This window comes from Vitis riparia, chromosome 14, assembly GCF_004353265.1.
Source record: "Vitis riparia cultivar Riparia Gloire de Montpellier isolate 1030 chromosome 14, EGFV_Vit.rip_1.0, whole genome shotgun sequence".
In the NCBI taxonomy this organism is placed as follows: domain Eukaryota; kingdom Viridiplantae; phylum Streptophyta; class Magnoliopsida; order Vitales; family Vitaceae; genus Vitis; species Vitis riparia.
Window position 1 is genome coordinate 8,935,104 of NC_048444.1, and position 25,384 is coordinate 8,960,487.

Sequence of the window (25,384 nt, forward strand, 5' to 3'; positions counted from 1 at the left end):
ATGTATAAGAACTATTTTTATTAAATGGTTATAAAAAAATTTGAAGGCATGATCATGTATCTTTAAATGATTTTAATAAAAACAAAAATTGTTGTGAAATAAATTAGTAATATACTATTTGTATTTATTATGAATTATCCATGTTATATAAGATTTTTTTGTTGTAAATTATTTTCATTGATTTGCTTATTAAAGTTATATTATTCAATACCATGTTTGGTCCGTAGAAATTAAAGTTTTTAAAAAAAAAATAGAAGAAAAGAAAATGATGAAGAAAGCTTCTCTTATTTAGTTGTCCATAGAAATTTTGAGAAAAAAAATTATTATTAAGAAATGTATTTTTCTCAAACTTTCCTCACTTCTTCAAGATTGTTCTAAAAATTTTTTCTACTATCTTCTTTCTATCTCACGTTTCATTTCCTCCAAATATAAGAAAATGAGGGTCTTTTTAAAAATATTTCCAAAAACAATTCTTAATTATTTTCAAGAATAACCGTATGTTTGGGAACTCAATAAACAATTTTTTCGACTTATTTTTCAAGAAGGTATCATGCACTTATATATAATGCAAAGTTTTTAAAATGTGCTTCATATTTTCAATTATTGCTTTGCACAACCATTAGTTTTAATACCTCAATTTTTTTTCAACAAAATTTTGAAATCATTAGATTTTAATTGTAAATTTATAAGTATTATTGTATTTTATATAGAATTTACTCTTATTTTTATTTTTAAAGGTAGAAATTGGGGAGTGTATCTAAGCATACATTTAATTTAGTGATTTGATTTTTCTTTTTCATAGGGATATTTTATCAAATTTTTTACTCATTTAAGTCAAAAAAAAAAAATTTTTCTGCCAAAACAATCTAATAATTTAATAAAATTTTATATTTTGATAAAATCAACTTAATTTAATTTAGTTCCACTTAATTCTCTTTTAGGTTTATGGGTTTATCAAGCTTTTTAAGCCCCTAAATATGTGCGAAAAAAATGAAGATAAAAAAAAAAAAATACTACTCTCCCTCACAAGATATTAGACTTTAAAAAATGTTGCCAACACGTGGGTGGGTGATAGGCTGACGGCAGAGTTATACAAGTTCTCATCCAGTGGGCCCATGCAATCCATTCCAGCAATCAGGAGCTGGGAAGCGCTTCCTTACGAATCCGTTGAATGAGACGTGGCAATGGCCCGATTGGCCAAATTGGATAAGGAAGAATCTGATTTGAACTTCATGCACTGTCACAGTGGTCCTGGACCAACCCTCCATTAATGGAAGTACCATCCCTGCAACCGCATGCCTCTTCAACCCATATTCATCTGACATAAGTATATAATATAGTAGCCATCACCTCCAACTATCTGGGACTTCCGTTGCCCCTTTTTGTCTTCTCTCAAGGTACACTTATTATTTTCATTTTTCCTTCTCCCTTTTTTGTTTTCTTAATGATTTCTAGCTTTGATATGGAATTACCCACATGATTTCCATCTGATGAAAAGCCTTTTTCTTTTCCTGCAAATGGTTTTGCCAAATTGATATATATAGAAAGGTGGTCTCTTTATTCTTAATAAGCTTGGGATTGTTGGATTCCTTTATTGTTGATGAAGTTGGAAACAAGACTGAAGTGTTTGCTTTAATGTCCCTTCGATAGTTTAAACTTTTGGGCGAAATGAAGATTCCCTAATAGTAGTTTATGAAAGATGCTTTGTGAATAGAATAGATTGGCTGAATTTCTTCATGGCATGCTGAATAATGACGGGTGAAAGTTTCTACAAAATGAGGGTCATGTATTGCCTCAGCCTATTCAGGTAGCCATTCTTGGATTTGCAGTTGTAGTTGGATCTTTCAGACTCTAGTACTGGGATGGGATGGTTCTAGTGTTTGGTATATTCTCTCTGTTCTACTTGTTGTTCTCTTACACAAGTCCAGATATGAGATTCATCTTTGACTTGTCCAAACATCTATTAGCAGTGATGAATGGTTATTGTTGCTGGAAAAGATTTTTATCACATTGGGATTGAGCCATTAGTCCAAAATAGTTGCAGTTCCATTTCAATTGTTTTCACTTAGAGGACTTAAAATGTTAACTTATCATGGATAATATAAGTGTTTAAGATGTTTAAGTTCTTGAACATATATAGATTGAGAGTTCCTTTCTTTGTATGCATGATAGTTGATGGTATGATTTGTTTCTATTGTTCTTTCAGAGTAGCATGGCTGTGGTTCCAGTATGCCACAAAATGTCCTACAAAGACCAAGCATATCCAATTCAAAAAATAATCAGACAGAGTGAGAAAGGCTTCGGCTGGGATTGTATTGGCATTCAAGAGGGTTCAGGGTGCTTTTCTTCAATGTGCAGTGATTCTACTGGTATATCCATAAAGCTGAAGGCAAGGGTTCATAACAGAAGCCTTTTGCAGTTTCGCCACAGAACTGAGTTGCATGGCTTACATAGGATGTCTTACACAGAAAGCTGTTTGAGATCCATTTCAGAAAATGCTTCACAAAGAGAAAATTTGGGCACAGTTTGGTCTGCATCAGAATCTAGTACCAATGAGAAGCAACTGAGATTGTTAGATTTGTATTTTGGGAAGCTCCACAATGAAGATGATGGGTCTTCTTTACATTCTTCTGACAAAAAGACAGAGTTAATGGATCAAAGTGGTCAATTCAAACCAAAAGAGGGGCTGGGATCTCTTGAAGATCATCTTGGCAAAATTAATAAAGGTAATAACATTGCATTGTCCCAGATATATATATTCCCTTTTTGGTGGCTGTCAGGGTTACACACTGCCTTGAGAGAAGACAAAAAGCCTATGTACCACTTTAGTACAAAGAAGAATGAATCATCAGTTCACACTCAGATAGCTTATCTCTCCTTTTAACCATTTGAGGAGGGCCAAGTGGCTTTGGTGCATACCTTCTAGAAGAAAGATAAATAAAGAGAACACCAGATGGACTCCTTGAACCCTTCCACTCTCATTTGATATCCCATTATATGAATTGAGATGCAAAGTACACATAATCCCCATCATTGGATAGAATTTATTTTTTGTTCTTTGTTTTACAACAAGAAAATGCCCCTTCATCTTGTGTCTCTGAATATTTTCTCCCTGCAAAGTAAATGGATCTTCTAATATTTTTTCTTCCCTACAGATGCAACCTCAGAAAACTACTTACCATCTTCTCCTTGTGACAAAATTGATGAAGACAAGCATGACATTGAACCATTCTCTACCACTGAAGATGTTAATCCAGTGGATGAAGGAAAACTGAAAAGCTATGCTGAGTTAAGAAACAAGGATGGTGACAGTGGTCCAAAGAATTCTCGAGAGCAACAACCATATGATGAAACTTCTGATCTTTATTTGATGTAAACAATATTTCCTTCTTAATGAACTCTTATGCTAGAGTTGGCATGAATTTTGTTACCTTGCATTTAATTTTGTTTGTTGGGTACCCATAGTTGTTACTGAACAGTCTCTGATGTCTATTGTATTTTTCTTTCGAATGCAGAAGTATATTGGTGTCTATCAACATTGCAGTTGTTCTATTTGAACTAGCATCTCCAATTAGGAACTCTGACTTGGAACTCTCGTCTCTCCCATTAATGTACGGAGCAAAGATAAATGATTTGATCCTAGTTGGAGAATGGTGGAGGCTAGTGACACCAATGTTTCTGGTACAAGATTGATGATTGGGTTCGTGTTTCCATTCTATTATTGTTTCAGTATTATCTCATTTGTCTCTGAAGTGATCGCTTAAGAATTGTGCCTCTCAATCTGTTGAATTGGTTAAATTGATGAAATTTGATAGATGTATCACTGATTTAGGGAGAACCTGGCAAGTCCTAATATGAACAATGTCACTAAAAGACACAAATCAATCTTTTAGAAATGATTCTAACAATGTAGTTTTTGGAAAGATATATTGAGCTATTCATGATTAAACATTATTACAGAAATAAGACACAATGCCATATCTAGAAATCCTAAGAATGGTATGGCACATGATATAGAATAGGCTAGTGTCAAATGTCGCATGAAACAAAAAGTAACTCATTCACACACATGCAATTGGCAATCCCATTATTTAACTTCTGTGATATTTCTGAGCACCTTTATATTAATTTTATCTTGGGTTCTAAAATTTTGAATGATACCTAATGAAAATATTTGGTATGTGTAGCACTCTGGAATTTTTCATGTAGCTCTTGGATGTTGGGTGCTTCTTACATTTGGGCCTCAAGTTTGCAGAGGATATGGTTCATTTACATTTTTCTTGATATATATACTGGGAGGAATCTCTGGCAACTTGACCAGCTTTCTTCACACACCTGACCTGACTGTCGGCGGGACAGTAAGCAACATTCCTCTTTCTTTATATTTCTTTCTTTTCCTTTTACTAGGTTTAGGATGCTGACAATACATAAATACATCACATTTTAATATGATATCCATGCACATATCATAAGAATGGAAGAAGAAAAATATGAATTTCTATTCAGTTGATTGACTTGGGTGATGCACTCCATTGTAAGAGGAAATCTATTGAGTTGGCACAGATCTTTCATAGGGAAAAAAAGGGGGAAACATAAAATAAAATAAAATAAAAAATAGAGGACTGCCCCTTTGCGCTATATTGTGGAAGGAAATAAATAGGTCTTTTGAAAATTCTGAACGGCCTGATCAGAAAATCAAGTCCTGGTTTCATGAATACTTTTTCGGAATAGATTAGAGTGTACATAGGTGATCATTCTTTGTCAATGATTGACTTTGTTGATTGGCTTAGCTTAGAGTAAGAAGAGGGAGATTGTTTTTGTGTTTCTCTCCTTTTTAAGCGTGCCTTTGGTGGGTGTCAAATGTATACACTGTGTGTATGCTGTTGTGCCTTTTGCTTAGGTGTCTTTTATATATGTTTTTTGCTATTTGCCTATCAAAAAAAAATATATGAATATCTCATCAGTATACATGTTTCTATCAAGAGCTTTTTGCTCTGCTGTGGGATGAGCTTAATCTCGCATCACTTCTATATGAGCCCACAGCTTCTGAATTTTCATATATTTGCTCAATTGACCCTTACTTCTGCCTGAACAATTGACTGCAAAAGCTACAACTCCAAGGTCAACTTGTAGTCTGTTGTGAGAAGTGGGTGATCCTCTTAAAAGGGATTACTCAAGTCAGTAGAGTGTCCTTCAAGCTGCTTCTGTATATAAATTGGAGAATAATACTTAACTTTTGAAACCCGAAAACTCAGCTATATATGGTGATTTAGGGAAGTAGATTAGAACCTTCCTGGTTTTGTATAAGGTTCACCTCATTAATGTTGAGCTAGTGGTTTTACCTCATTTGTATTACAAATTCAAGAAGAAATTGACCACATCTTATATGGAAGCACAATTGTTTAGTATCAAAAGATTGCTTACTGTTTTTGTTACATAAAATGGGAGTAATACATCAAGTATGTCGCATTCCTGCATGTGGAAATAAGCAATGAGTTATTTTCTTAGTCTTTGAACAAGATCTTTCTGAACTCTCCTTTGTTTACGAGTTCTTAAGATGTGCAGGGACCGGTGTTTGCCATAATTGGGGCTTGGGTCATCCATCAAATCCAGAATAAAGATGTCATTGCAAAGGATGTTTCGGAGAGTATGTATGAGAAGGCGATTATTGCTACTGCTCTGAGCTCAATATTAAGTCATTTCTGTCCAATTGATGATTGGTTAGTTTCTGCTACTGGACTCTTTAGCTACCTTCAACTGAGAATTCTCCTGTTTTCAGAATCATCACAAGAGACATCTAAAAACCTCATGGAAATCAAATTTTCAAAACATTTGGTGGTTAAAGCCCTTCATGTAAACCAGAGGCATTGGCAGACTACTAAATAAGATGACTGAAAACAATATGGAATATTAACATTTTCTCATGAGTTTCAAAGGCTCTATTAACAATGTAAAGACCATCATTCCTAATTCTATTTTCTTTCTTCTGGGTGTTTAATGCTGCAGGACACATTTCGGTGCGGCTTTTACAGGTATAGCATATGGATATTTCACATGCCCAACGCTACAACTCAATCACACTTCCTCAAAAACTGGCCAAAAAGAAGGAATCACACTTGTTAGACGATATGCTGATCCTTGCAAATCACTCATTATATTTACTCTCTTCGTCCTTGTCTTAATTTGCGTGCTCTTCTTTATCGAACCTCCCCTCAACACACTGGTGTTCAGTAGCTTTGAGTAGAGGAGATAGGATTACAGGAAGAAAGAAGTTGGTGTTTTTGAGCTCTTGCAGCTAGCATTTAGGCAGGAAACACTGAGTTGGAAGCAAATAAGGTGTCTATTTATAGAATAATGTACAAGGAACTTTGCCTGTACCCTTTTTGAAAGTATTACTGCAACTTCATTTTAGCAAACAAAACCAAAGAATATCAAAATCAATTAGTTAAAAACCAATCAAATCAAACTGGGTATTGTTCTCTGTAAATCCACAGCAAGTGAAATTCATGTGGTTTGGAGGTAATTGCTAGGATTCAGGCTGATTGGTTCCTTGTCTATGATCATCCTTACTGTTGATGTATTCAGCTACTTGTTTTCATTTGCATGGTCCTGAATTCTAGTGGTTGAGTTTGATACAAGCTATGAACAAGTTTTGAGGAAAGAAAGAACTCTACCAGTCCAACAACATTCAACTCTGCAAATTTAAATTAACCATTGAACAAGCGAAGCCAACACTGCAGAGCAATTGCCCTATAGGTCAATGGGTTCTTTATGCTGGACTTGGGTTTGGTTTACTTGATTTTTACCATTTCAGGATGAGGATTGAATTGCAGACTGGGAAAGGAAAATCCAGGAAATGTGAACGCATGCATGTTTCCACGTGTCCAAACGTGTCCACTGAGGACACTTTGCCAGTGTCTCCGACATAAACCAAAGTTCTGAAATCACTATGTAACGCAGCTGAGAGAGGGTCGGTTATGTCAGTTGATCTGAGACGTATACAGAGAGTGAGATGCGTCCGACGTATGATGATTCCGCATGCACCCTCCACGTCTAAAGCAGTCTCTCTTCTTCAACAAACACCTGTATATTGAAGCTTTCAACCAGTCACCACGTAACCAGACCCCCTTCTATCAACTCCAGAGACTCACATATGCTTCTTTCTCTCATGAGCTTCAGCTGAGCTTGAGGCTTAGATGATGGCGACTGGAAGGGGTGGAAGAAGCCTGATGGGTCCTCTACTAGCAGTCAACTTTGTTGTGTATCTCATCATACTTGGACTGGCCGGTTGGTCTCTTGATAAGTACATAGATGGTGAACAGAATCACCCACGTAAGAGCCCACCTCTCTCACATATGAGCCTTCTGGAAGTTGGGTTTACTTATTTGTGGCTGTCTCTATGTTTGTACCTTCAGATCTAGGTGGGAATCCATCAACAAGCTTTATGCTGATATTTGCCTTGATAGCTGGGGTCACCGGTGCCTGTTGTGTGGTGGCCGGGTTCCTGCATTATAAAGCATGGACAAGTGACAGTTTGGCCGCTGCAGCTTCTTCAGCAATCATCTCCTGGGCCATTACAGCCTTAGCCGTTGGGTATTCACATCAATATTGAATAGAATTGAACCCCAAATATTGAGAATCTGAATGCTTATGATAGGTACAATGGTAGCGATTTCTGATGACTTTGGTTGGGTTTCTGAATACAGTCTGGTGTGCAAGGAGATCATATTGGGAGGGTACAGAGGAAAGCGGTTGGTAAGAGGACTAAAATTAATTTGCATGTGCATACGCATATGCTTATATTTGAAGGACTAATACAATAATAGTGGTGAATTGCAGCAAACATTGGAAGCCCTGATCATAGTATCAACAGTGAGCCAGTTACTGTATCTGGTGCTTCTTCATTCTGGGTTGTGGAGTAGAAGGTATGGTCCAGGTTACAGCAGCAGCTATGGCACTTAGTACGGCGGCATCAACACAGATCTAGAAATCCACAAGGCTGCTGCCGCTCGGGATGTTATTTGAAAGTAATCTACTTTTTAATTAACATGCTTTTATGTACAACTAGAACAACCAGCTGTGCTTTGTAAATGCTTGCTTCTGAATCTTGTGTGCGTGCCTACTGAATCTTTAGGGTCGATTTGGAAAAGTAATAGCAAATTTCTATTGCACTACTATTATCCAAGTGAATAATGCCTTGGTGAATTCTCAGGAAACAAACATAACAGAGGCATTCAAATTTAACTGAGGATAAGCACACAAGTTTGCATTACATTCCCTCATTAATCCTCCTAGGCTTTGAGTTGTTAAGTCTTATCATCATGTTAATACAAATCATTAGACTTCCAACAACCATTGTTGTTCACAATGGCTAAAGGAAGGATGATTAAGAAAGCTCCATACTCTTGTGTAAACCAAAATATAAAGAACAAATAACAGCTCCACCACACTAATATTTTTTAACACCAAAAAAATAAATACACCCAAATGCACATACAAACACAAACACAGAGGCATGATGATTGGTACCTAATGCAAAGAACCAGAGTCACATAGAGAAGTGCAGTCCCATAAGATATTGATGTCAACAATAAGTGGCTCACCCACAAGTCTAGTAGCTAAGGTGACAAAATAACAAGAACCCAAAACCTGAAAACCCATATGGACGATATAAGAGCAGAGCATAGAAGTTTTGGGTAAGAAATCAGCCAAACAGTTCGAAAAGAAAAAAGCTGACAGTAAATATAAATGTCCTTTCTTATATCACTTTATTTTGAGTTTAATCTCTTTGACTGTATGTGTGTCATATAAAAGTTTGGCTTGTAGGTAGACTAGACCTCGATACAGTTCTTTCATATCAACTGTTCAGGTTCATGGGCCAGCCATTCTACCATTGCCAAAGTATGACGACCACCACAAGCAACAAGTTTGGAGCACCAATGTCCTCCAGCTCCACTGCCACTGAGATTAGTTGCCGGTGGGAGGTTTATAGGTACTTCCATCGGATGACCAGTGGTCACCTTCCTCCCATAGCCAAGGCGCCCATGGTCCCCTCGCCCAAACTGTCAAATAGGATATAGACAGTCAGCAAATTTGATATTTCAACTGCTTCTAATGAAAGAAATCACTCTTTGCCAATCAGAAAGATGACAAGGGAACCAAAAACCATAAATCAGAGACATAGGACCTCAAAACATTAATGAGAACAATATCAAAATAATAATTAAAAAGAAAAAAGAAAAAAGAAAAATGGAAATTCATATTTCATGGCAACAAATCAAGGCAAGTGTGTTGGAAGGCATGAAGATGCCGCGATAAACCATCAAACAATAGAAGCTACAAAAATATAATGGTCTAGTTGGCAATGTTTTCGTAAACAATTTTCAATTATTTTTAAGAACAAAATCCCATTTGAGAACTCAAATATGAAAAATAGTTTTCTGAAGCTATTCTCCATAATACACTTGTATGTAGGTTTCTAAGGCTATTCTCCATAAAGGTACCATACACATATATAATGCAGTAGTTTCTAAAATATTTTCTATCTTTTTAATTATTACTCAGAACACTCTATAAAAAATAATTGAAAACACTTCATATTTGTTCAAAAAAAACAACCTGTTTTCAAAAAAAATTATGAAAATTTTGTTTTTTATCAAAAACTTGTCAAACATGTTTTCTAAGTTATAAAACTTTTTTCTGTTCTGTTTTCAATAACAGTTACCAATATTGATACAAAGGGCTCTCCTTTCAACTTTCTTTACATGTTGGATTTAACAATCTTGGTTTAGGCATAAAGAATGTCAAAATACTTACGGAAAACATTCGACCCTCGCGTGTTAATGCAACAGAGTGAGTGCCCCCACAAGATATCTGAGCCACATAACAAACAAGTTCAGCTTCAAATAGTTCATAAGCAGGAAAAATATCAGGGGTGTTTGAACATTCCATTCACCAATATACAATGAATCTCAGTAGCAATATAAGGAACAAATCCATCCCTCAGGCTGAAACCATAATAGGAAAATGAAGGGCCTATTTAGATTTTTTTTCTTTTGAAAGCAAGAAAAAAATATATTAACAGCGCCTACACACAATGTATACAAGGGCACCAAGGCAAGAACAAAAAGAATAAACGAGATATGCTATTAGAGAGCCAAAAAGACTGTTTTCCCTGAAGTTGCTGCAGAAATTCAAAACATCATAAAATGCCAAAATTATCCAATCCATCATAAGAACTAAACTCAATCTTAATGCTATTAGAGGGCAAATGTTTGATTTTTATTTTTTTTTTCATTTTCAGAGTGAACTAAAAAATATTGGTAAGATTTCATCTCCATAACAAACTCAAATTGTGCATAATTTCTGATTTAGTTTTTTGTGAGCTAATAAAGATAGCTCTGTCCAGCATTTTCAAAAGCGAAGTGTAGAATAAAAATCAATCAAATGAATTTGGATTGCCATTGGGTAACTACATTATTGTCTGAACATTTTAAATGAATCAGCTCATTTTCCATAGCAAAATAAGTTGAGCCCATTATGTTTATGACTTTAAAAATTAAAAATAAATAAATAAATAAAAATGTATAATGTCCATCTTATATCATTACTACTGCAAATGGAACCCTTCCATGAAATGGCTTGTTTTCCTAGTGATCATTACATTCTAACAACAACGGAAAAGACTGGAAAATATCTGTTCTGAATAATTACCAAATGCCAAATATCCGTTTGAATAATTACCAAATGCCCCCTATATCCAATGAAGTTGATTAGATAGTTGATACAGAAAGTTCTACCTGAACTATGTCCTCCCCGACTAGAAGTTGAACCTTTTGGGGCACCATTTTACTGCTCTTGTCATCTCCAAATCCAAGCCTTCCATGTTCTCCTCTACCCCAACCATACACCTGTGATGAAAGGCATGCAAAATAAAGAAGTAAGTCTAGATACCAAAAGATTCCCAACTCAGTTATGTTATCTTGCTTTCAAATCCCTAGGAGGGCTAGAGTACCAAAAGCAATGTTTAGTGTGCATATGCAACCTTTATAACAACCGGAGGTTGTTATGAAAAGCAAAGTATTTAAAAAATGTAAAAGAAAAATATAAATAAGCCTACTCACAGCCACATAACTGTAGATTAAATAAAGATATTTTTTACATTCCACTGATGGCTCTTTGAGGTACTGATTCCAGAAATCTTGGGTCTCAATTCCTAGACGCCAATTGTAGTATGTCCTAGCACCTAATTCCTGGGTTGATCTAATCAAAGCCCCAATTCAATTTATCCTAACCCTATCAAATTTTCTAATTCCTTTAGATTTACAGCTTCAGAGTTAAACTCAGACCCTATCAAAAAATCATCTTTAACAACAATTCCCCTTCCAAACCCAAGATCAATGGACTCCAAAAAAAGAAAAGTTCACTGCATTGCCTATTTCTGATTATTAAATAATTATTGTTTATTTTCTGAAAAAACAGATTCTGTGTTGCATGTTCAATTAGAGAACCCTGCAACCGACACTAATAGATAAAAGTTCAAATTATATGCTCCCAAACTTAATTCAGAAATCTATTAACTAAGGAAAGCCTCATAATCAATTATCCGTCAAGTCTGAAATTGGGATAAAGACTTTGTTGAAGTGAGTTATGTACATTTAACATGAACATAAAATACAGGTGGAAACCCAGTATGCCATAATGAAGTTCCCCGATCAGGAAAAACTTGAACTGAATTTTTTTTAAACCCTAACTGCATGCCAGCCGCATTTCCAGATAATCGAACAGTCTGGTTTCTAAAATATGGTATATTAGAATGTTCACCAAGCAAGATAAGTCCCTTCACCTAAAAGATCCCTAATAGTTCTCATAACATGCAACAGCATAGGAAAAAACACCATTGTCATGGCACCTTCTCAAGCCTAGCTAGGTTAACAATATTCTTGACTTGAAAAACTATGGAAATGCTTAGCGAAAATGAGAAATTGTATCTCCATTCCCCCATTAAGCATTTTCAGAAAATGCTGAAAAACTTCAAATGATTTCTGGCCACATTGCAAAAAATCAGTCATGCTTCTTCATGTAGAGAGAGAATACTTCAAAGGTAAAATCATGACAGAGAGCTTTAACTATTAGGATGAGATAACCTACAAGCATTCTTGATACCTGAAATGACAACCACCACAGCAGGAGGAAAAGAAAGAGAAGAAAAATAATTAAAGACAGTTAAAATTTTGCCCTGGTTGTGGATGAGGTCCTAAAGTGCAGAAAAGGCACCACTCCACCTTCTTACTAATCTTATTATCTTGGTAGTACCACATTAGAAATGGGATATGTCAAACTTCACTGTAGATCCTAAAAAGGCAATCTTAATAACAAATAATCACATCACAGACCTCAACCACAGCAGAGCTCTTGATTTGCAGCAAGATGGACAAAACTTGTCAGTTAAGAAATCATCTCCGCATGGTGCACAAAGTAACTCGCAACAAAATTATTTTAATAAAAGTTTGATTTGTCATTGATTAACAAATAATTGAAGAGCAACGCTTGTTTGTTATGCTACAAAATTGTCATGTGCTTTGAAATTCAGCTACAATTCTAAAAAATAAAAATACAATCCAAAGGGTAGCATTGCAACTATTCACTTTCATATAGATAATTCTTCTCTTTTTTTGTCTGGGTAAATGGAATCAAACTTGGAACCTCCCTAACCCTTGCCACCTGAGCCAAGCCTCAGGGGTTCCAATTGTTCATAACTCAGCAATATATCTGAATTAAGAACTTATCATGAAACTAAACTAATGTGAAGCTTTCCAACATCAACTATAATTTAGTCATGCGACAAAATTAGGCCTGCGAAAAAAACATACTTCAATTTTGCAAATTCTAAGGCACACTGCTTCAAAAAGGGAAAAGAAAAATATGTGAAATGCACACAATATTTAGTGCAAGACCCAAACACACCACCCACCACCACCTACACCCACCAACCAGCCCCACCCCCCCTTCCCCCAACTCTACAACACCCAACCAAAAAACATAAAATAAAATAAAGTTGAATAATAAATAAATAAAAAAGAAAAAAGAAAAATAAATAAAATAAAATGAAATGAGAGAAGTGAATGCCAAAAAGTGCAAAACACAGTGCAGATGAACCCTAGTTACAGTCTTGATATATTCCAAATGTAACCTATCACATGCTCAAGGATAGTTTGATGAGACAATTTATGTGGTTAGGGGCACAGGTCCAGTGCACTGAGCTAAGTTCACCATTGTTGAGCAGCCAATAAAACCTAAAAGTTTTTCGCAGATAAATTTTAGAAAAAAATTATCTTGATTACACACATCAATCATCTCATTTTTTTTAACCTCTTTGAACAGTGTAGGACATATTAAAGAAAATTTAACATTGTGTGGCCCCAGATTCCAGGATCTTATTCAATTTAGCTAATTTTAGTCAAACATGATCTAGAAGGAAAAATGCAATTAGGCATTGGATTTAAATAAGTTTGCCATGTAGGAGTTTAATGAAATTATATAAACTGCTTCAAACACACCCCTCCTTCCAACATTACACCCAGATACAAAAGCTTTTGAACAAATAAAAAAGAGCAGATACCTCTCCGTCATCTGTCAATGCTGTAGAATGCCATCCTCCCGCAGCAATATCAACCTGGATAATCGTACATATAAAACACCTATCAGACTCTCTTAAAACCATAGACAACTGATAACCAAGTAGATCTACACAGTTAAACCATCATGATATATGAAGCACACCCAAGAATCTCTGCCTTGGCTATGCATAAATTTTAAAAAAATAAAGTTTAAAAAAGATGTAGATGCTTAAGTGGAAATAGGTTGTCAACAAAATCCTGGAGCTGTGAAATAGAGGTACTCCAAAGTGATTTGAAATGAAAAAGACATTTTGATATCCAACTGCAACATTTATTGTCCCATTTTCATCATACACCATTCCACATCCAGTAAAAGAACTCCAATTTTGACATTTATCACCCTATTTTCATTATAGACCATTCCACTGCCTGTGAAGGATAACTTGGAATGGAACATCATTTGTCCCCTTTTATTGAAAACTATGCTAGGACTTCAATCTCCTTTTCATAAGAAATCCTAAACTTGTCCTTTGTATGCTTGACATGATAAAAGAAAAAAAAAACATTTAAAGATATTGACATTTCAGTAATCAAATATTCAAATTAAAACTAACAGAGAACATGTTTTAAATACTACTCTCACTTTTATTTCTTATTTTTAGGCAATCTTAACCACTAGACCCTAACAGAAATGAAGGATAGAACAGGAAGTGATCAGATATTATAATACAAACCAAAGTAAGATCAGATAGCCCTTGAACAGCAACGGGTTGTGATCTTGGTTGAGTATCACCAGTTCCAAGTTGTCCATATTCATTGTTACCCCATGCCCATAAGATTCCATCCTCCAAGAGAGCCAGATTATGAAATGCCCCAACTGCAATTAGCCTCACTTTTTCAAGGCCTTGTACTCGCACAGGAGTTGAAATTTGTTTTCTATGAAATCAACAAATTAACAAATAAAAATTGAGCTATGGCAAAAGGAGTAAAATACGCTCCAAAAGGGTTCCTAACATAATAAGGCACCAGCGAAACAATCTAAACTCAGGCAGTATTAGTTAAGGAAGATATACATGTCACCAGGGGGCCATGGTTGTCCCCATGTCCATACATGTCCTTCGCGTGTGAGCACCACTGAATGAGTACCCCCAGCAGCCACCTAATGAGAAAGCAAGTAAAAGAATTAATTACCAACTTCATTGGCATGTTGCTTAGCAGTTCCATGAAAATACAAAGATAAGGTGGGCCAAGGAAACTTCCTATGATATGGCAGTAAGACAAACTAATTACCCAGGCTATGTGAACCAAAGTAATTTCTTTATCCATGCATGTAAAATTTCTGTGGCAAAATTGTACATCACCTAGATCTCAGAAACCAAATAGCAATAATACAAACCATTAAACCGACTGATACTTACATATTCCACAGAGAATGCAGCCACTACAAACTATCTAGGCAAATGATGCAGCAAAGAATAAAAACAGTTCAAAGATAAATGGATTAGCCAAATAGCAAGTTTTTCAAAACTGCATCATGTCAGTGATGGAAAAACTTTAGCTTCTGTCAGGCAATAATAGAGAAACCGAGGAAATTCCCATGGCTCTGTCAGGATTTGATGAACTGTACATATTTGCTCCACTAAATTACAACTATAATTCAACCATGAAGTTGCATCTCATTCATCCATAAAATAATAAGACAGCTAGCTCCATAAAAAATTCCTGCCAATACTCGGAACACCCAGGCCAAACTCAAGAGTAGATAATGAAAAAGTTTATTTTCTGATAAAATGTAACATCTTTGTAAGTACTAAAGGCCATGATACTCAAATGATGCCATCACTCAATTCCTGTGGAGGGTCAATTCTTGACTGACTTAAAGATAGCCTTTCCACAGGGTTAGGCTAAAAGTAGTGAGCAGCACAAGGGATGGAATGGTGACTATAACATAAGCATCTGTTCTTTCCTTAGAAAAAGGGAGACCAGAGAGAAACTTAGAAGGATTCATACATTTTGCAAGGATAACCAATCAGTACAAAAATCCTGTTGTGTTAACAAATGTGTTTTGATGCTTTTAGAAGAATGAATGAAACCAAGAGTGAGGAAGAGTTGTGTTAGATAGTGTACAGTTATTTCAGTTATTTACTTTTCCTTTTCTTCCTTTATTGTATTATGGGTCCCACTAACATGTATATATATACCCAAGTCCAATGTGTATCATTAACAGTTTTTTAATAACAAAAATTAGGGATTCTCCATTTTCTCTCTTTTCACATGGTATCAGAGCCTAGGGAGAAAAAAAAACCTATTATTTCCGGTTTATCCGTGAATCAATTCTGGGAAACCTTTCAATGACCGTGTTTCATTCCGGTCACATTTCCCATCTCCTAAAGCTTTCCGATCAACCGTATTTCCGTCAGAAAACCCTCTCACCGCGGGCGACTTTTTCCGGCGAAGTCCTTTTCCGACACCAACCATACCATCAGGTGCGCAAGGAGGAGATCTTCAAGTTTTGTCAAAGCACCGGAGGGAGATTCTCAGTCACTCGCCGGCCACGCGCGTTTCTTCTCCGGCGGCCTGAACTTCACGCACCGGCACATGAGGGGGCGTGGAGCACTTTCCGGCCACGCGCTTCCACCTCCAGCCTCGCCTGACGCCGTCTAGCCACTCTCCATTTGTGCTTGTACCATCCGAGCCCTGCAAGTGCCTTTTTAGGGTTTTTTGTCTCCGCTGACCCTCCAAACAGCCTTTCCGACGACCTCCAGTGACTTCCTCTCCACCCCGAGCCCTGCACGTGTCTTAAGAAGTGTTCTTCTACCCTTCCAGTAGTGCCACATTTGTTTTTCTTTACTATTTGGTCTCTCACAGCTACGGATCCTCAATTTTTCTTCTTTCAGCCGCGATCTAAAGCCGTATTAGGGCTCTCTTCGATCCAAACATATTTTGTTCTCCAAATAAGTAGATTTGGCTACTAAAAGTTCCATTTTTTCCTCTGTTATATCTGGATCTCCTATGATTACTTCGGAAAAATTGGTTGGCAGTGAAAATTATTTGTTCTGGTCTGCCTCTGTGGAGCTTTGGTTTATGGGTCAAGGTTATGAGGATCACCTTGTCACGCAGGAGGCGAATATCCTTGAGGTTGACAGAGTACAATGGAGGAAGATAGATGCACAGTTATGTAGTGTGTTATGGCAATCAGTTGATCCTAAGATTCTACTTCATCTTCAGGCTTACAAAACATGCTTTAAATTTTGGAATCAGGCGAAAGGGTTATACACAAATGATATCCAACGTCTTTATAAGGTGGCTTATTTTATTGTCAATGTCAGACAACAAGACATGGATTTATCTACTTATATTGGCCAGATTGCCTCTCTTAAGGAGGAATTCTTGACCGTGATACTCTTACTACTGATGTTGGGGATCAACGAACACAGATTGACAAGTTCTTCATGGTTCTTACGCTTATTGGCCTCCGTCCAGATCTTGAGACCGTCCACGATCAGATTCTTGGCAATTCCTCCGTTCCATCCTTGGATGATGTGTTTGCTCGCCTCCTCCGTATCTCCACCACTCAGACTTTGCCATTTGATAACACTTCAGATTCTTATGTGTTAGTTTCTCAAACTAACTCTCGAGGAGGACGCAGTGGTAACCGAGGTAGAAGTCAACATCCTCATTGCACCTATTGCAATAAGTTTGGCCACATTTGTGATCGGTGTTATCAGTTACATGGGCGGCCTCCCCGCACTGCCCACGTGGCCCAATCATCTGATCTTCAGTCGCCTCAGCCTCCGAGTTCCTCCACATCTCAGGGTATTTCCTTCACTGATAGTGAGTATGATGACTATCTCCACTATCAGGCCACCAAGTCAGCTTTTGTTGCTTCTGTTGCCCAGACTGGTAATGTTTCTGCTTGTCTTACCCACACATCTTTTCTTAGACCTTGGATTTTAGATTCTGGCGCTTCTGATCACATATCTGGTAATAAGGATCTTTTCTCTTCTATTACTACTACCTCTGTCGTACCTATTGTTACCTTAGCTAATGGTTCTCAAACTGTGGCTAAAGGCATTGGTTTGGCACATACTCCCTCTTCTCTACCTCTCACTTCTGTCCTTTATACTCCTGAGTGTTCCTTTAATCTTATCTCCATCAGCAAAATCACTCGTACTCTTAACTGCTCTATTACTTTTTCTGATAAATTTGTAACCTTGCAGGACCGGATTACGAGGAAGACGATTGGCATAGGACGTGAGTCTTAAGGCCTCTATCACCTCACCTTGCCTTCAATTCCTGCAATTTGCATTTCCACTTATGCTCCCCTCCTCATCCACAGTCGCTTAGGCCACCCTAGTCTATCCAAGTTCCAGAAAATGGTCCCTCGTTTTTCATCTTTGTCGTCGCTTGCGTGTGAGTCCTATCAGCTTGGGAAATATACCCGTATCTCGTTCCCAAAGCGTTTGAATAATCAGGCAAAGTCTTCTTTTGAACTTGTCCACACTGATGTTTGGGGTCCTTGTCGGACCGCGTCTACTTTAGGATTTCAGTATTTTGTCACTTTCATTGATGACTATTCTCGATGTACTGGGTTATTTTTAATGAAAAATCGAGCTGAGTTATTCTCTATTTTCCAGAAATTTTATATTGAAATCCAAACTCAGTTCAATATTTTTATTTGTGTGTTACGCAGTGACAATGTTAGGGAATATTTTTCTACACCATTTACTTCATTTATGTCCCAACATGGGATCCTTCATCAGTCTTCTTGTGCTCATACTCCTCAACAAAATGGGGTAACTAAACGTAAGAATCGACATCTTGTTGAGACAGCTCGTACTCTCCTTTTCCATAGTAATGTTCCTTTTCGTTTTTGGGGGGACGCTGTTCTTATAGCATGTTATTTGATTAATCGTATGCCCTCATCTGTATTACATGATCAGATTCCTCATTCCTTTCTTTTCCCTGACCAACCACTTTACTTCCTTCTTCCTCGTGTTTTTTGTTGTACTTGCTTTGTTCATATTCTCACTCCTGGACAAGACAAACTTTCTGCCAAAGCCACAAAATGCATCTTCTTGGGATACTCCAGACTTCAAAAGGGTTATCGTTGTTATTCCTCTGAGACTCATCGCTACTTTCTCTCTGCTGATGTCACCTTCTTTGAGGACTCACCATTCTTCTCCACCTCTAAGTCTCTTCCTGTTTCTGAAGTCTTACCCCTTCCCATTATCTCCCCAGCTGATGTAGTGCCTTCTCGCCCACTTCAGGTTTATCATCGCCGTCATCGTGTCACTGTTCCTCCTTCTTTGGCCGAGGTACCTGCTGACTCACTTCCTATCCCTTCGGCTTCTCCTACCTCGGCTCTGCCTCCTTCTGCTGACTTACCCATTGCTCTTCGAAAAGGTAATCGATCTACTCGTAATCCTCATCCCATTTACAATTTTTTGAGTTACCATCGATTATCTTCACCCTATTCTGCATTTGTTTCTACTATATCTTCTGTTTCTCTTCCCAAGAGCACCCCTGAGGCTCTTTCCCATCAAGGCTGGCGACAGGCAATGGTAGATGAAATGACTGTTTTACACTCCAATGGCACTTGGGATCTTGTTGTTTTACCCTTTGGTAAATCTACAGTTGGTTGTCGTTGGGTCTACACAGTTAAGATTGACCCTGATGGTCAAGTTGATCGCCTTAAGGCCCGCTTAGTTGCTAAAGGCTATACTCAGGTTTATGGTTCTGATTATGGTGACACTTTCTCTCCTGTTGCCAAGATAGCTTCTGTTCGTCTATTGCTCTCCATGGCTACTATGCGTTCTTGGCCTCTTTATCAGTTAGATATTAAAAATGTTTTCCTTCATGGGGATCTTGCTAAGAAAGTTTATATGGAGCAACCACCTAGTTTTGTTGCTCAAGGGGAGTCTGGTTTAGTGTGCATGTTACGTCGTTCTCTATATGGCTTGAAACAATCTCCTCGAGCATGGTTTAGCCGTTTTAGTTCTGTTGTTCAAGAGTTTAGCATGTTTCACAATACAGCAGACCATTCCATTTTCTATCATCATAACTCTTCGAGGCAATGTATTTATATGGTAGTTTATGTGGACGACATCGTCATTACAGGCAGTGATCAGAATGGTATTCAGAAACTAAAGCAACACCTTTTCACCCACTTTCAGACTAAAAACTTGGGGAAACTCAAGTATTTCTTAGGGATTGAGATAGTTCAATCCAGTTCCGGTGTGGTTCTTTCCCAAAGGAAGTATGCTTTAGACATCTTGGAAGAAACTGGTATGTTAGACTGTAAACCGGTAGACACTCCTACGGATCCAAATGTCAAACTTATACCAGAACACGGGGAGCCTTTAGGAGATCCTGGGAGATATCGGCGACTTGTAGGTAAACTGAACTACCTCACCATTACTCGTCCAGACATTTATTTTCCTGTGAGTGTTGTTAGTCAATTCCTACAATCACCATGTGATAGCCATTGGGATGCTGTAATCCGCATTCTTCGATATATCAAAAGCACACCAGGCCAAGGTGTGTTGTACGAGAACAGAGGTCATACACAAGTTGTTGGTTACACGGATGCAGATTGGGTTGGCTCACCCACAGATAGACGTTCCACTTCCGGGTATTGTGTTTTTATTGAAGGTAACCTAATATCCTAGAAGAGTAAGAAACAAGATGTAGTGGCCAGATCTAGTGTTGAAGCCGAGTATCGAGCTATGGCTCTGGCAACATGTGAACTCATATGGCTGAAACATCTTCTTCGAGAGTTGAGATTTGGAAATGATGAACAGATGAAGCTCATCTGTGACAACCAAGTCGCTTTGCATATTGCATCCAATCCAGTCTTCCATGAAAGGACCAAACACATTGAAGTTGACTATCACTTCATTAGAGAGAAGATCGCATCAGGATGTGTAGCGACTAGTTTTGTCAATTCAAATGATCAACTAGCAGATATTTTTACTAAATCTCTCAGAGGTCCTAGAATTAAATACATTTGTAACAAGCTTGGTGCATATAACATATATACTCCAGCTTGAGGGGGAGTGTTAGATAGTGTACAGTTATTTCAGGTATTTACTTTTCCTTTTCTTCCCTTATTGCATTGTGGGTCCCACTAACATGTATATATATACCCAAGTCCAATGTGTATCATTAACAGTTTTTTAATAACAAAAATTAGGGATTCTCCCTTTTCTCTCTTTTCACAAGTTGTATATGGCATCATGTCAAAGATAAAGAATCATTTAGAGCTTAGAAAAATCATTAGTGAGCATCTGGTGACCAATGATTCTTCATTCCCCTTCCTTTTTGCCATAGTCTATACTAGTCTCCCATATGGTCAACCTTGTCACCAATCCAGGTCACCTGATTCTTAAGTGTTTCTCAACATCATTTGCAAAAATATACAAAACCAATAAAATGAAAAAGACATGGGAACCCTAGTTGTTTCTTTGGTTTTGATTAGGAATTTTGGTTTCTATTTGCATTTTTAGAGGCTTGATTTCCATTTTAGTTATGCACTCGGTATGACTGAATTGTAATAATCTAACAAATGCAGTTTAGAATGAAGATGACAAGGCTATACTCTGAAACTAGAAGAGCTTATTGGCATCTTCTGAAACTACTACAACAGTTCTAGAAGACGCTCTAACTCTCATTATCCTTTCAACACTTCTCTCCATTGTAAGACCAACCTATGGAGCAATCAAAGCTAAAGCAAGGCTGAAGCAAGAAACACATAAGAATTTATTTTAGAAGTCCATCATTCCTTAAAGAACAAGGTGCACATGAACACAGTTCATGCCACCAATTCATTGCTACCCACATCTATTAGACATACAAGTCATGCCCTTAAAATTATAAAAATTCCATTGATCATTTCCAAGTTGTATCCACACCTCACATAACTACACTGTCTTCCATATAATACATAAACCTCATGTACTAAAAGTTTGAACCACTCCTATGAGTATTCATTTTAAATCAAGGGTACATGCACTGTTTTTTATCATCTATCCCAAAATGAGTACACATCAAATGCCATAAACCATCCTAATATATAAGACATACACCTCATGCAGTTAATGTTTCAAAAACTCTTTTCAATATGCATTTCTCATTATGGATAACCTTACTGAAGGAATTTGAGGGAGATAGCAATATGATTTTTCCTGATTTTTAAACAACTAGCAGTAGGAATGAAAATTCATTTTTCTTGCACATCCCATTGCTGAATTATTTGATACACATATTCAATAATTGAAACATTTCCAACATTCATCTCATTTTTAAATCAGAGGTTGGGCTTCCACACCTCAAGGCCAACAAAAAGTAGGCAGAGAGGTATTTTTAACATACTGCCTTGTGCCTTTACCTCTTATAACACAAAAAAGAATAAAGATATTCTTGTAAACTCATATCTACAGCAACCAATAATTTTTGTTAGAGTAATTTCACTTGGAAGACTAGAAAATAAAAGGTGGCTATGAGATGCTGACAATTTGACAAGTAAATCACCTGGCGGACTGAAAGTTTTGATGCACAACGCTGAGGAATGGTAATATCTCTCCTCAAAGGCCTGCCAGTGTCATCTTTCCTTTCAGGTTCTTCACCACATTGACCATACTCATTCCCACCTGCACCCAACAGACTACTTATACTAATGACATATAACAGCTGACGAATTCCAACAGACAAACAACATCACCCAATGTTCCATTTGATACCAGAGAATTTGTTAAATTTTGATCCATAAAAAAAAAATGCTAAATTTTCAATGTGTTCCTATTTTCCATTACTTGGGACCTAAAGCAAACAAATCACTTATTCGGCGGAATTGGGTGGACTTAATTAACAAATAAGATTTCAGAATGTTAATGCACGCTTGGTAATGAAAAAGAGAACTATTTTCTGTTTGCTAAAAGGGATCAAAATTATTTCGAAACTGTTTTTGGGCCCTCTGTTTCACAATATAGGAGCCGAAAAGTACAGTAGAAAAACAGTTCTGAAACATGTCAACAGATTTCATTTTAGAGAATGCTAGATGGCCATTATTTTCTTTAATTTTTTTTTCCCAGTTTTCTGCCCAACCAAAGAGAAACTACAACACAACCCCAAGCGTAAGCCCGGCCTTGATCATCAACCGCCAAACAGTGCCAACCACCAATAGCCGCCTGAAATCAACACCACACCAATTAAACCCGGGAAAAAAGAAGAGGAAAACCCGAAAGTAAAAGCAAACAAACACCAAGGAAATATTTCAAAATCCAAAAGCAAACACACCTGAACAATCTTAGCATTGGCAAGAGCCTTAACCTGACTGGGAATGTTCTCAGTCTTAGTCTCCGGCGGATGCCCCAGAGTTCCTCTTTGGTTCCATCCCCATGTAAACAACTAACAAAAACCCACAAGTCAGCAACACAACAGGGCTAAATAAACTCAATTACAGAGACAAAAAGAGAGTGAAGTTGGGGTGGGTGAGTGAGTAGTGGAGGAACCTTGCCGTCTTCGCAAATGGCGAGAGAGTTGCGACTGCCGGCGACAACGGAGCAAACATTCTGGGCGGCGAGAGCTTTGACGGCGCAAACCCACTCCTTCTCTTCGTTGTTCCCGATTCCCAACTGGCCGTCTTCGCCGGAGCCCCATGAGATTATGGCTTTGGGTTTGGAGGCCATTTTTGGGACTCAAAAGTGGAAGGCTTCAAGTTTGCCTTGCCTCTGTTATGTATGCTGCTATTGCGGTGAGTGGCTGAGTGCTTTGTGACGCAAGTTGGGGAATTGGAAGCTGATTCTGCCGGGGTGTGTTTGAGAATGTTGAAAAAACGACGGCGTTTTACCGGTGCTTGCTCATCGGTTTCTTGAAATTATATTATATTATTGAAAACGACGAAGGGGAAATTTAGTAAAGAAAACCACAAGATCCACAACAATCTTTTTAGGATCCTGTCTGGCTGTCTCAAACCATTTCCTACAGATGGATCACTTTGGAAAATTATGAATTTTTTGCTTTCATAAAATACAAGGGGTCAATTATTTATGATAGTGCAAATACAAATATATTTATTTTCCTTTTTATTCTTAAATAGTTTTTGTAAAAGTTTGCATCTGTATACGCCCTGCATTAAATTTGTTATTTAATTTTAAGGTTTATTACACTTTGCCTTCTAAGCCTATAGCGTGTTTTGCACATTACGTCCTTTGAGTTCAATATCGAACAATATATCCTCTATGGTTTTTAATTGTATGCAATGTCCATTTTTTTTTAAGTCGGCGTCACATATTAAGATGAAATGATACGCGTTCTCTATCTGAGGGCAAAAGTGTCTTTTTTTGTTGTAAATAGGGGCAATAGAAAATTTATCATAGCTCAAGGAAATAAATCAAAATGTTGCATATTAAACTTGAAGGTGAGTTGTATGTTTCAAACAATCACATTTACCCAGAATGCATGATGCAAAGTGCCAACATAAATCATTTGAATAACATGACTTAAAAATCAAAATGTAAAAAACTAAGTTGCAAATTTGTAATTTAATTCACTCATTCCAATAACCACAAAATTACACAATCATTCCATTAACGCCCCCACATGCTGTTTACACAAAAATGTTTATAGAAATTGTTCATCTCCTTATTTATTCAAAATGTTTACACAAAATATAAAATTCAAACCAAATAGAGAGCCTTCTAATTTTCAGGTAACTTCAATAAGTCTTGATCCAAAAGAACACAATTTCTTTGTATTGGGACAACCAAAAAAAGCAAACAAATTGCTCATGATATTATCATCATCCAAAACATGTGTTTAACCTTTTTTCGATTTACCATAGCTTCATTTTCCTTTTTCCTTACAACATTCAACAATTTAGGAATTATATGTTTCAATCTATCACACATGGGACCATCATACCATAGGAAGAATCTACAACCTCAGTACTTTTGTACCAAATCTAAGCATATGTTTACAAAAACACCAAGGATAAAAATTTAACAAACAAACACAATATTACCTTATAATTTTGGCATCCCAGAAACCTTCTACCAAGATTTAAATTTGTCAATGATATCATCACACGAGCTTTGTTACCACAATAACAATGGATTGAAGGATCCATTAATCTTGTAACTGTCGTTTGCTTTCACAAATCTTCAACCTCAATGGACAAACTTTCAGCTTCAATGGCAACTTTAGGGAGCTATGTGGAATTCTAGGATTGGAGAATTTGGGGATTTTACAAATTTCCACCCTCGTGAACAAGGAGAAATTATGTGGGTTTTTGATAGTAGCTTCGTGGGATTGTGATTTTAGGGCTTCAAAGGGAACAAAAAATTAGGAAGGAGGGCTTCACTAGCAGCAACAGGGAAAGGGGAAAGGGGCGGCAAATTGAGGTTTTAAAAATGGAATGACCATTTTGTCCTCAATCACGCGGAAAACACATACTATTCCATTTAAAAATGTGACATCGTCTCTAAAAAAAATGAACATTACATGTAATTATAAACCATAAAAAGTACATTGCTTGATTTTGAACTTAAGGGGATAATGTGCAAAACACGTTAGAGATAAAGTGTAATAAACCCTTAATTTATTTTTATTAAATCAAATAAAAAAACAAAAGGATTGGGATAATGGACCATTAAACAAAAGAAAAGCGACCCCTTTGATAAAAGTCAGCATATTGGGCCATCATTTTTAAAAGCAAATGGGATTCAATCACCCACTATCAACGGTTCAAAAATTGCTATAAAAAT

At 37.0% G+C, this 25,384-nt stretch overlaps 3 protein-coding genes across 5 annotated transcripts; 2 read left to right on the forward strand and 1 right to left on the reverse strand.

Annotated features, from left to right (window-relative positions):
• The first annotated feature begins 1,251 nt into the window (after nt 1–1,251).
• LOC117930123 (RHOMBOID-like protein 9, chloroplastic) lies at nt 1,252–8,153 on the forward strand. Of its 3 annotated transcripts, none has more exons than XR_004653848.1 (8): nt 1,252–1,397; nt 2,207–2,726; nt 3,156–3,372; nt 3,516–3,681; nt 4,188–4,358; nt 5,566–5,720; nt 6,007–7,755; nt 7,840–8,153. XR_004653848.1 is itself a non-coding variant. In XM_034850594.1 (7 exons), the coding sequence occupies exons 2-7, from the start codon at nt 2,213–2,215 to the stop codon at nt 6,242–6,244; spliced, it is 1,461 nt and encodes a 486-aa protein (XP_034706485.1). In that variant the 5' UTR covers nt 1,252–1,397; nt 2,207–2,212; the 3' UTR covers nt 6,245–8,153. The 3 variants fall into 3 exon arrangements, 1 of the variants encoding a protein (XP_034706485.1); XR_004653849.1 differs by having other exon boundaries at nt 6,007–7,332; nt 7,416–8,153; XM_034850594.1 differs by having other exon boundaries at nt 6,007–8,153.
• On the forward strand, nt 7,200–7,962 carry LOC117930439 (membrane protein PM19L-like). Its single transcript, XM_034851102.1, has 4 exons — nt 7,200–7,332; nt 7,416–7,593; nt 7,707–7,755; nt 7,840–7,962. Exons 1-4 carry the CDS (start codon nt 7,200–7,202, stop codon nt 7,960–7,962), a joined length of 483 nt encoding a protein of 160 aa, XP_034706993.1.
• A 400-nt stretch (nt 8,154–8,553) lies between the features above and the next one.
• Nucleotides 8,554–23,552, reverse strand: LOC117930124 (ultraviolet-B receptor UVR8-like). Its single transcript, XM_034850596.1, has 10 exons — nt 23,132–23,552; nt 22,917–23,027; nt 22,747–22,807; nt 22,152–22,270; nt 14,693–14,778; nt 14,354–14,555; nt 13,622–13,675; nt 10,800–10,910; nt 9,817–9,873; nt 8,554–9,062 (listed from the first exon to the last, which is right to left on the reverse strand). The coding sequence occupies exons 1-10, from the start codon at nt 23,306–23,308 to the stop codon at nt 8,853–8,855; spliced, it is 1,188 nt and encodes a 395-aa protein (XP_034706487.1). The 5' UTR covers nt 23,309–23,552; the 3' UTR covers nt 8,554–8,852.
• Nucleotides 23,553–25,384: the final 1,832 nt, after the last annotated feature.

Coding starts and splice junctions, on each gene's coding strand:
- LOC117930123 (XM_034850594.1), top strand. CDS start 2,213: ATGGCTGTGGTTCCAGTATGCCACAAAATGTCCTACAAAGACCAAGCA. Junction 2,727..3,155: donor TCTTGGCAAAATTAATAAAG/GTAATAACATTG, acceptor TCTTCCCTACAG/ATGCAACCTCAGAAAACTAC. Junction 3,682..4,187: donor TAGTGACACCAATGTTTCTG/GTACAAGATTGA, acceptor TGGTATGTGTAG/CACTCTGGAATTTTTCATGT.
- LOC117930439 (XM_034851102.1), top strand. CDS start 7,200: ATGGCGACTGGAAGGGGTGGAAGAAGCCTGATGGGTCCTCTACTAGCA. Junction 7,333..7,415: donor TGGTGAACAGAATCACCCAC/GTAAGAGCCCAC, acceptor TTGTACCTTCAG/ATCTAGGTGGGAATCCATCA. Junction 7,594..7,706: donor ATTACAGCCTTAGCCGTTGG/GTATTCACATCA, acceptor TTCTGAATACAG/TCTGGTGTGCAAGGAGATCA.
- LOC117930124 (XM_034850596.1), bottom strand. CDS start 23,308: ATGGCCTCCAAACCCAAAGCCATAATCTCATGGGGCTCCGGCGAAGAC. Junction 14,779..22,151: donor CAAAACTTTCAGTCCGCCAG/GTGATTTACTTG, acceptor CTTTCTCATTAG/GTGGCTGCTGGGGGTACTCA. Junction 13,676..14,353: donor GGCTATCTGATCTTACTTTG/GTTTGTATTATA, acceptor ACGATTATCCAG/GTTGATATTGCTGCGGGAGG.